Below are 10,964 nucleotides of genomic sequence, written 5' to 3' on the forward strand. Positions count from 1 at the left end.
GTTTGACGCCCCTGCTGTAGTGATAACTGTTAGGGTTCTAAATACCATGCAGAAATAAATCATTGTCCAAGGCAAAACATCCTTAAAGGTCCAATTTATTCTACAGGCAAGTTAGCACCTCTATGGAAAAATTCCAACTCTAATGTACATCCTGAAATTCCACCCAGTTGAAAGTTCATGATCTATCCCCACACCCACAAATCCATCACATGTTCCAATCATCATCTTCCACGCTGGCATCTACACCCCTCTGCTTCCGGTCAGGTGTCGAGGTGCGGAGACAAAAGATGACCTTGGCTTCTATAAAAGAATGTCAACAATACATTCCACAATCCTACTCCTTTCTATTCCCCCCTCCCAACTACTACACTATTGAAACAGCATAAAAAATTATAAGAAAGTGTGGCAGGCCAAAGATCCTTAAAAGAACATAACTACAGGCCTGACAGTAACAATGTTAACCCCAAGCCATGCAAATGAAGCGCTGAAGGAGAAAGTTGGTCTTCTGCTTTTCTTCCTCCCAGGTGTTCATCGGTCACTCTGAACCAATTCAGCAGGTGAGGTTCACTGCTGACCAAAAGCAGGTCTTCAGTGTTGGAGATGCCATCTTCCTGTGGGATTTCCTAGGTGTCTTCGCAGAGGAGACCTTCAGGGATGAGTAAGAGCTCAGTGTTGCCTCATTAACACCTCGAAGATATATATTTTTTTCCTGAACCCACCTCTAGATTTGAATCTTGTCGCCTCATTTTGGACTCTGTGTTCTCATTGCAGGATTGATTCCCCTGGGCCCTTAGTGCTTCTTCCAGTTGGTAAGTTGGCATTTGCTTTTGAGTAGCACAGTGGCTGTTGCACCTCCCATAGCAAGCAATAGCACTTAGACTTACACACCACTTCACAGTGCTTTACAGCCCTCTCTAAGCGGTTTACAGCGTCAGCCTATTGTTTCCCCCAACAATCGGGGTCCTCATTTTACCCACCTCAGAAGAATGGAAGGCTGAGTCAACCTTGAGCCTGGTGAGATTCGAACTGCCAAACTGCTGGCAGTGGGGGATCAGCAGAAGTAGCCTGCAGTACTGCCTAACTCATCCTCCCATGTTTCCTCTTGTTTGTTCACAGATGCTAATTTGGAGAAGGTGCAAAATTCACCTCCTGGCTCCAGCGATGCCCCCCGCCAGCTGGTTCCTTTGCCTACTGTGGTGTCTCCTCCGTGCCTGGATCTCAGCACTCTCCACCGACTGGTTGAGCATGGTGAGCAAAGAGAATTAATCACCGTAGGAACCTATAAAATACTACAGGCAACTTAACACCCTCTTCTGGTTGTCTTATCCCCTGCCTTTCCAGAGACGTTTGATCCAAACGTCTTGCATTTCCATTAAAGATAATACCGGTCATTCCATAAAGTAGACCCTAACTATTCACCTTCCAGCCAGAAATTATACGTAGCAATGTTTTACCTGTAAATGACTTTTTCTGTTTTAATCGCAATAATACGCCCGTGAACAACTCCTTTAAATTCAATGTGAAATCGTTCTAAACTTGACTGTAAAAAATATGACTTCTGTAACAGAGTTGTCAAAGTGCGGAATGCCCTTCCTGATTCAGTTGTCTCAGCTACAAATTTTCACAGTTTCCATCACAATTTGACTTCCCTGGACCTTACTTCATACTTAAGTGGTTAGTAGAGGGGGCGTGCATAAATGCACTAACATGTCACTGTATTTTTATTTTCTGATTCGTGTTTTCGTTTTTGTTTGACAAATTCCGATAAATAAATAAATAAGGGAAGGAGAAGATAATTGATCCATTGGAATTTAGGCAGCTAATACATTCAAATAAATAAAATGGAAAATAAATAAAGACCGCTCCTTTTTCTTCGACAGTTTTCTGACTTGGTCTCCCATCTCGCTTCCTTCTGCACAAAACAGGGATTCTGACCTGGTTGTAATTCTCAGAAGGTGCATGTGAGAATTTAACTATATCATTTTCTCTTTATGGGATTGCCAGCGTGGGAATATTCTTCCTTGTCCAGAATTCCTTTTCCAAGGCAGCCTTTTAAAGATGGTCTCTGCAGTGGGAAGATATATAAACGAGGCAGCTTCCGGATGGGTTCCATTCTTTTATTCCGCTTATCTTCTAAAACAATGTCTCTCAAACTTAGGTCTCTCCGCGTCTTCCAATTATTCTAAGAGTATATAGAGCCAGTTCCTTCCTTCCTGTCATTTTCCTTTCCTTTCTCTCTTCCAGACACCTGGTCTGACTCCGAAGAAGGAAAAGAAGCCTGTTTGAAAGGAAAAAATGGGGAAGCTGTTAATGGGACTACTGGCCACTCGGTCCTTGTGCTGAATGATGATGTCCAACATGAAGGGCCTCTGGCTGTGAAACCTGACCTCACTCCAATTTGTTCAAGCCCTTGCAGTCCTGCAGGAGGGGGTGAGTTGACATATCCCAATGCTTTTTTTAAAAAATCACATTTTAAGGAATAGGCTAAGGGTCACCTTGGACCGTGAGATGAATAGCAAATAAATTAGATGGTAATAAAGTTGAACACCATCGGCATTGACAAAACCGCCATCGGTCAACTGCAAAAGAGAACCTTGCTCACAAAAGCTTACATCCTGTGACTTTTAATATTGTCAAACCTCCAGATCTGCCTATCCCAGGTCCTAGGGATGGACTTGATAGGCGGGTAAAAATGTCAAATCTAGTCTGGACATCTGGCTGAGTGTGCGACAAAATGAAGCTCAGTGACTGGTTTCCAGCAGTGGCTATCAGAAAACATGATTAGATATTTGTTCTTTCTTTCCCTTTTTTTAAAAAAAAAACATTTTTATTAAGCAATTTGGAAAAAAAAAGACAAACGAAAAGAGGAGAAAAATTATAGAAAGATAAAACATGAAATGAATGAACAGGGGATCTACAAATATCATGGAACTGGATTAGAATTTCGAATGTATAATTAACTGCTTTTAAACACTAGAACACATCATTTTATAAACAACAGTGTCACTGTTAAAATGCAGGCAGTTCATAAATATCACTGGCAGAAGTTAGCACAGTACAAATCATAAAATAAGACTCAAAGTTACAGTACGTTCCATCCCAAGAGACTTACCCATCTCTTGATCTTTTTAGAGCTAGAATATTGAAACTTTATGCTAAGACAAACTCAGTGTGTTTGCTTTTTCTCATGTGCTAGAGAGAGGAAAGGAAACAAAAGGCTCTTTACCCCAAAATAGCATCCGGCCAGACTGCTACCGGCACTTCATACCCCGTTTCAAATCATCTGCGCCTTCCAAGGTGAGACCTGGCTTGACAGTTCTGGGAAGAAATTATTGTCAGTTGTTCAAATGCTGATTTATAGCATAAAACTAATTTGCGGGGTTTTGCTAAGCCGTCAGTCCCGGTTTACGAATCTTTGACAGCCGCGGATAGAAAAACATGACAGATACCCCCTCATACCACTAGACGAGATCGCTAGGGCTCGCTGCCTTAGAAGAGTGAGGAAAATCCTCAGGGACAACTCACACCCTGGACGGCCCTTCTTTACCCTCCTACCGTCGGGAAGGAGATATAGAAGCATAGGCAGCCGCACAAACAGGCTGAAGAGCAGTTTCTATCCGTGGGCTGTCAGACTCCTGAACGCGAAATAACATCATAACTAAGCAGTACGATGGACTTGCAGGGACGACGCAATGTGTAACATGTCCACACTGGTGCAATAGGACTGGGGGTTTGTTAATATGATTTATTGGGTTAGGGATTTTCTGTCTGCACTGCGAGTTTGTATTGTGGGGTGGGGTGGGGGTGGGGGTTGCACTGAGGGAGCTCAACCAATGAACATACCTTATTTTTTGGAGTAGAAGATGCACCAAGATTTTGAAGAGGTAATTTTTTTAAAAAAAGTTTTTGCACTCTTCAGACCTCCCAAACCCTCTGCAGGCCTCATTTTTTGTGGAAAACGGGACGTGCAGAGAGTTTGAGAGGCCTGCAAAGAGAGGCAAAAACGAGCAAAAAACTGCCCATTTTTTGTGAAAAAGGGCCCGTTTTTTGCCAAATAAAGGGCATGCATAGCCTTTTGGAAGCTTGTAGAGTGCTCCTGGGGACGGGGGGGGGGGGGGCAAAAACAAGCCAAAAAAGGCCCATTTTCACTCTTTTTTGCCGTCTCCAGTCTCCAGGAGCACCTTGCAGGCCTCCCAAACCCCCTGCACGTCCATTTTTGTGAAGGGGACGGGGTTTCGGGAGGCCAAAAATGCTGTATTCAGTGTATAAGACGTACCCAGGTTTTCACCCTCTTTTGGGGGGGAAAAAGGTTCGTCTTATACTCCAAAAAATATGTTATATTGTGCACTGACAAAACAGTAATTTTAATTCTAATCTTAAAGGTTGGGATCTGCCCAGTGTCGTAAGGCGAAGTGAAGCAAACCATAATTTGGTGTGATTAACCCAGTCTGAGTGTCAAGCGGAATGTTGATCGGTGGCTTAGCTAGTCTGAAATCGTTTCTCAGGAAAACAGCTATAAATTAATTTAAAAAGCAGCGTTCGTTTGTCTACTGATGCATAAAGCACAAGTGGTCCTCATCTTGGCAACGGTTCAATTAGTGACCATTCAAAGTTACGACAGTGAAAAAGTGACTTCCGATCATCTTTCACAGAGTTAAAACTATTTTGTCATCCCGACGGTCGCACGATCAAAATTTGGCCGCTTGGCAACTGACTCAAATTTATGACAGTTGCAGTTTCACGGCGTCACGCGATCTACCTTTGTGAGCTTCTGACAAGCAAAGTCAATGGGGAAACCGGATTCACTTAATGACCGTGTTAATAATTAAAACAACGGCAGTGATTCACTGAATAAACTCTGGCAAGAAAGGTCGTAAAATGGGGCAGAACTCACTTAACGAATGCCTCGCTTAGCGCTGATTTTCGGGCTAAGTTGTGGTTGTAAGATGACATGCTGGAATTGATGGTGGTTCAATGAAAGATTGTCCTTACTTTTCTCAAACGAGTTATCTTGGAACCCCGATTAGCCCCTGATCAGGTTTAAAAGGTAGTTGGTCTCTCCAAGAGCTGCAGAAGTGATGGTTGAAACTAGTCATCCCAGGACCATCCCAACCCTCATATCCAGAGGTGGCATTCAGCAGGTTCTGACCAGTTCTGGAGAACCAATAGTGGACATTCTGAATAGTTCAGAGAACTGGTAAATACCACCTCTGGCTGGCCCCGCCCCCATCTATTCTCTGCCTCCCTAGTCGGGAGGAAATGTGGATTTTTCAGTATCCTTCCCCTGCCACGCCCACCAAGCCACACCCACCAAGCCACACCCACAGAACCAGTAGTGAAAAAAAATTGAATCCCACCCCTGGACCCACCTGTATAGCAATTTATACTGGGCTCACGTTTGGCTTTCAAGGTATTTTCTTCTCCAACTGGTAACGAGGGTCTGAAGCTGAAAGCTGTGATTGGCTACAACGGGAACGCCCGTGGGAACATGGTGTGGAACCCCGACACAGGTACAGCCATAAAATGAAACCACAGAGTTTACCACCTTCGTTTACCAAGCCCTCAATGGAACAATTGGCAGGATTTGGAGTCTTTTGAAAGACTTCCTAAATCTCATTTTTAAATTAAAAAAAAAAAAAAAACATGGTCCAAATACCACTGTTAATACCAGTTTATAATGCCTTGGTAAGGCCACACTTGGAATACTGCATTCAGTTCTGGTCACCACGATGTAAAAAAGATGCGGAGACTCTAGAAAGAGTGCAGAGAAGAGCAACAAAGAGGATTAGGGGACTGGAGACTAAAACACATGAAGAACGGTTGCAGGAACTGGGTATGTTTAGCTTAAGAGAAAGAAGGACTAGGGGAGACATGATAGCAGTGTTCCAATATCTCAGGGGTTGCCACAAAGAAGAGGGAGTCAAGCTATTCTCCAAGGCACCTGAGGGTAGAACAAGAAGCAATGGGTGGAAACTAATCAAGGAGAGAAGCAACTTAGAACTAAGGAGAAATTTCCTGACAGTTAGAACAATGAATCAGTGGAACAGCTTGCCTCCAGAAGTTGTGAATGCCCCAACACTGGAAGTCTTTAAGAAGATGTTGGATCGCTATTTGTCTGAAACGGTATAGGGTTTCCTGCCTAGGCAGGGGGTTGGACTAGAAGACCTCCAAGGTCCCTTCCAACTCTACTATTGTATTGTAAATCTATCAAATCAACTTAGTTTGAATATTCTCTTCGGCCTGCACCATTCCCTTTGCAGAATATCTGTTGTGGCCTCTTGGCCATCGGCCCCTCCAGCAGCCAAATCAGAGGAGGAGGAGGTGTGGGAATCAGCATCAAGGCAATATGAGAGCTCCAAGGGGGAAGACATAGTGGAGTTGGCAGAGAGAGAGAGAGAGACGTAGGTGGGCCATCGGTCAGCCCTCAGATGGCGAGTCAACAGCCCTCAGGTCTGGAGGTGGTTGATGACGAGAAGGAGGAACAGCTGGGTCCAGTGCCTGACAGAAGGCAGAGGAGAGGAGAGCAGTGGAAATCTATGGGCTGATCCTTGGGACTGAAGAGCCACCCTTGCTAGCAAAGCCCCACCGTAACTCTGGGGATAAAAAGCAGGGGGCGGAGATGAATAGGTGTGGCAAACAACTATTCACCTCCCTGCTGGACAGGCTTGTTAGCCTGCTGGGTGAGAGAGAGAGACTTTTTGCCACGTCTGCTGGCACTTCTAATTAAGAAAACATTTAGTTAACTACAACGGATTTGTCATGCTTGGCCAGAACAATATCCTTAAGTCTAGCTGTGTGTTGTAATCTGGGGGATGTATACATTTTATCGGGGGAAGGGGTGGTGGTGGGCGAGAGATTCTAGTTGTTATAGGTTCTTGTTTCCTCCTCTCTGCTAGGTTTCTTTGCCTACAGCTGTGGTTGCGTACTGATTGTGGAAGACTTGCACTCTGGATCCCAACAGCATTGGCTGGGTCACCCGGAAGAGATTTCAACCTTAGCTCTCAGTCATAATGCCCAGGTATGGTCATCCCACCATTTTTCTATAGATACGTTTATCAGGATCACAAACCAGTTTGGGCATGGGCGCAGTTTGGGCCCTCGGTGTCTAAAAGGTTCGCCATCACTGTCCTAGCTCTTTCCTGGGATCTCCCTGATGACATGGGCTGTTGTTCTCCAGGTGCTCGCCTCTGCCTCCGCCCAGGGTGGTGGAGACCTGCGGTGTCAAATTTGCATCTGGAACGTACAGAACAGGACTTGTGAAAAAATCCTCTTCCATCATGACAGCCAAGTGCAAGCCATGGCCTATTCTCCAGATGACCGCTTCCTCGTCACTCTAGGTTAGTATATAGCCAAGGGGGATGAGAAGGCATCGGGCATTCCACCAGTGGAATCTCTTGAACAATTGTGATATGTATGTCTGTGTGCATTTTTGTCGGTTTTAGTTTGAACCAAGGAATGACACTTGCCGGGGCTGAAGGCTAGATGTTTCATTTACTTCTGCATTTTTCCAAATATATATATATATATATATAATGTATACTAATCTCCCTTTATTTATTTATCAGCACAAATACAACATGTATGTATGTATGTATGTATGTATGTATGTATGTATGTATGTATGTATGTATTTGTGTTACAACCCCTGGTATGCCCAAATATGGGAGGAAGCTCACTACTCCCTCTTTCTGTCCTTCGGCTCATTACAGAAAACCATCCAGGCAGAAAACCATATTTTTATTTTTAATGTTGCCTTTTTATATTTGTGTTGTATTTGTGCTGATAAATAAATAAAGGGAGACTAGTATAGATCTATTTCAAGCTATTTAGCTCTCATCAGCTAGCCATACCCTTACTGGGATTTGAACCTGGGCTGTATTATATATTAGGCAGGAGTCTTAGCCATATTTGGGCATACCAGGAGTTGTAACACAAATACATATATATATGTGTGTGTGTGTGTATGTATGTGTAACATTCATGTTTTATGAATGAACATTTATGAATGATTATAAGAGCCGTGCTCGCACAGTGGTTAGAATGCAGCATTGCAAGCTAAACCTGCCCACTGCCAGCAGTTCGATTCTCACTGGCTCAAGCTTAACTCAGCTTTCCATCCATATTTTTCGGACTATAAGATGCACTTCTCCCCCCTCCCCTAAAAGAGCGTGGAAATATTGGTGCGCCTTATAAACCAAATACAGCCATTTTTGGCATCCCGAAACCCCGCCCCTGCATCCCATTTTTGTGAAAAATGGGAGCATTTTTGCCTTATCCCAGCCCTGCCGAAGCCTGCAGAGTACTGCTGGGGGGCCGGTAAGACAAAAACGTTTTTTTTTTCTTACTTACCTCTTTGAAATCTTATACACCGGTGCGTCTTATAGTCCGAAAAATACGGTAAGTCTAAGTGATAGTGCTATTTATTTTGAATCTGAGAAAAGCAACGTGTACCTAGATACTAGGAAGAAGTCCAGATTGGTTAGGCATCGAGATTTCATAAATAAATCCACGTGTGTGTATAAAAACAGATTTGCACCTACCTCTGTGCCTGCAGGAGATTATGTAGACAGAGTCATTGCCTTGTGGAACACCCAGACTTATGACCTCACGTCCTCCACTCGTCTTGCCGAGCCCGTCCACGACCTGGCTTTTAACCCCCTCTCCGTGGGGCAGCTTGCCTGCGTGGGGAAGGGAGCTGTGACCTTCTGGCTGATGAAGCAACAGGGCTCGGACATCAGCCTCAAAGTAGGTAATTCCTTCCCCCGAGGAGGTACACTTGACATTTTGCCCTGGTTTTACAAGGAGTCCTCGACTTACGACAGTAAACGGGGCCTGGCCATGACGGTTGTTAAGTTGTGACGGTTGTAAAACAGGTAGAAAGGTGAAAACCTTTTTGCGTTGCGCTCGTAAAGCGGTTGCTGTAGTCGTTAATGCAAACTCTCTAGTCGCGAAGCCAACCAATGGTTGGCTTTGCCAAAAACTTGAAGTAAAGGACGGAGGGTCTGAAGTTCAGTGACGTGACCACATGGGGGGGGGCGTGGGGTGAACGTTGGAACGTCGAATCTGGGTCAGGCAGGTTGTCCTCGACTTACAACCATTTACTGGCCCTTAACAATGACAATGAAAAAAAGTGACGCCTATATTGCCAATTAGGAAACCTGATGGATCAATTAGAATTTGCCATGATCTGAGACGGATCAATAGTATTGTCGGTAGCCGTCATCCTGTTGTGCCAAACCCTTATACTCTTCTTAGTCGTATTTGGTCACCACGATGTAGAAAAGATGCGGAGACTCTAGAAAGAGTGCAGAGAAGAGCAACAAAGAGGATTAGGGGACTGGAGACTGAAACATATGAAGAACGGTTGCAGGAACTGGGCATGTCTAGTTTGATGAAAAGAAGGATTAGGGGAGACATGATAGCAGTGTTCCAATATCTCAGAGGTTGCCACAAAGAAGAGGGAGTCAAGCTATTCTCCAAGGCACCTGAGGGTAGAACAAGAAGCAATGGGTGGAAACTAATCAAGGAGGGAAGCAACTTAGAACTGAGGAAAAATTTCCTGACAGTTAGAACAATTAATCAGTGGAACAACTTTGCCTCCAGAAGTTGTGAATGCCCCAACACTGGAAGTCTTGAAGAAGATGTTGGATAGCCATTTGTCTGAAACGGTATAGGGTTTCCTGCCTAGGCAGGGGGTTGGACTAGAAGACCTCCAAGGACCCTTCCAACTCTGCTATTGTATTGTATTGTATACCACACAGTCATAAGTATTTCAGTGTTATAGATCTGAAAGATGCTTTTTGGACATGCCCGCTGGCTGAAGACTCGAGATATTTTTGCTTTTGAGTGGTCTGATCCTGATTCTAACTGTAGTCTGCAATTTAAGGGGTGCGTTTTGCCACCAGGGTTTTCAGAGAGCCTGAATTGGTTTGGGCAGACGTTAGAACAGGTTTTGAGAGGTTCGCCTAGAGCAGTGTTTCTCAAACTCGGCGACTTTAAGTCCTGTGGACTTCAACTCCCAGAATTCCCCAGCCAGCTATGCTGGCTGGGGGATTCTGGGAGTTGAAGTCCACAGGACTTAAAGTTGCCAAGTTTGAGAAACACTGGCCTAGAGGGATGTTGCTATAATATGTAGATGATTTGCTATTGAATGGTTTCTAAGTGACCAGTTGTAAGTTGAGGAGTCCTTGTTAGACCACAGCTTTGTGGGCCTCACCCCATTCCTAAGAGGTCCATAAAGGGGGCGTACATCAGCGCACCAGCGTGTTTACCGTCCCTGTCTTACTGTCCCCATTTATCTGTATTTACTTCCTTTGTTCATGTTTGTGTTCACGCCTATACTTGTTACCTTGTACATGTTTGACAAAATAAATAAAATAAAATAGTCAAAGCCTTCAGCCTTGTGAGTGGTAAGAGATCCAAGGCTTCTTGGGGCTACTTTTGCCGTGCCTATTACACATGGAATCGTCCTCCATCCTTCAGGTCCAGCGAGTCCCTGCTCCTGATGCTATTGGCGGGGTGGAGCTCACGTCCATGTGCTACAGCTCTGGTTGCCTGCTCTACACCGGGACAAGCACAGGACAGATCTGCAGCTGGGACACCGAGACAAATTGCTGCTTCATGACGTGGGAGGCCGTGGACGGCGAGATTGGTGAGTCTCCGCTACGTTTAATATCCTATTAGAATTAGAATGGAATGAGCCGGAGGTCTTCTAGTCCAGCCCTCTACTCAAGCAGGAGATCCTATACCATTTCAGATAAGGGACTGTCTAGACCAGGGGTCAGCAACCCCATGGCTCTGGAGCCACATGTGGCTCTTTCATCCCTCTGCTGCGGCTCCCTGTTGCTCAAAATATGCGTCACAGCCCCCAATGTGCGACACCTGCCGGCATGCAATTTATTGAGCTTTTTGACTCTTGGATAAACCGAAGAAAATAGAAGTTTCAGAGGAAAACAGAACATTTA

At 44.7% G+C, this 10,964-nt stretch overlaps 1 protein-coding gene across 1 annotated transcript in view; it reads left to right on the forward strand.

The window, feature by feature from the left end:
- The window catches only part of WDR90 (WD repeat domain 90), a 62,401-nt gene that overhangs the window by 35,985 nt on the left and 15,452 nt on the right, over nucleotides 1-10,964 (forward strand). The window contains exons 25-34 of the mRNA XM_081965570.1: nucleotides 525-658; nucleotides 772-809; nucleotides 1,117-1,248; nucleotides 2,245-2,430; nucleotides 3,197-3,297; nucleotides 5,411-5,510; nucleotides 6,897-7,018; nucleotides 7,178-7,337; nucleotides 8,555-8,745; nucleotides 10,483-10,651. Of these exons, the coding sequence (XP_081821696.1) occupies nucleotides 525-658; nucleotides 772-809; nucleotides 1,117-1,248; nucleotides 2,245-2,430; nucleotides 3,197-3,297; nucleotides 5,411-5,510; nucleotides 6,897-7,018; nucleotides 7,178-7,337; nucleotides 8,555-8,745; nucleotides 10,483-10,651 (1,333 nt within the window). The remainder of the gene's footprint in view (nucleotides 1-524; nucleotides 659-771; nucleotides 810-1,116; nucleotides 1,249-2,244; nucleotides 2,431-3,196; nucleotides 3,298-5,410; nucleotides 5,511-6,896; nucleotides 7,019-7,177; nucleotides 7,338-8,554; nucleotides 8,746-10,482; nucleotides 10,652-10,964) is intronic.

The sequence above is a fragment of the Natrix helvetica genome, assembly GCF_964273705.1.
Source record: "Natrix helvetica genome assembly, chromosome: 13".
Taxonomy (NCBI): Eukaryota; Metazoa; Chordata; class Lepidosauria; order Squamata; family Natricidae; genus Natrix; species Natrix helvetica.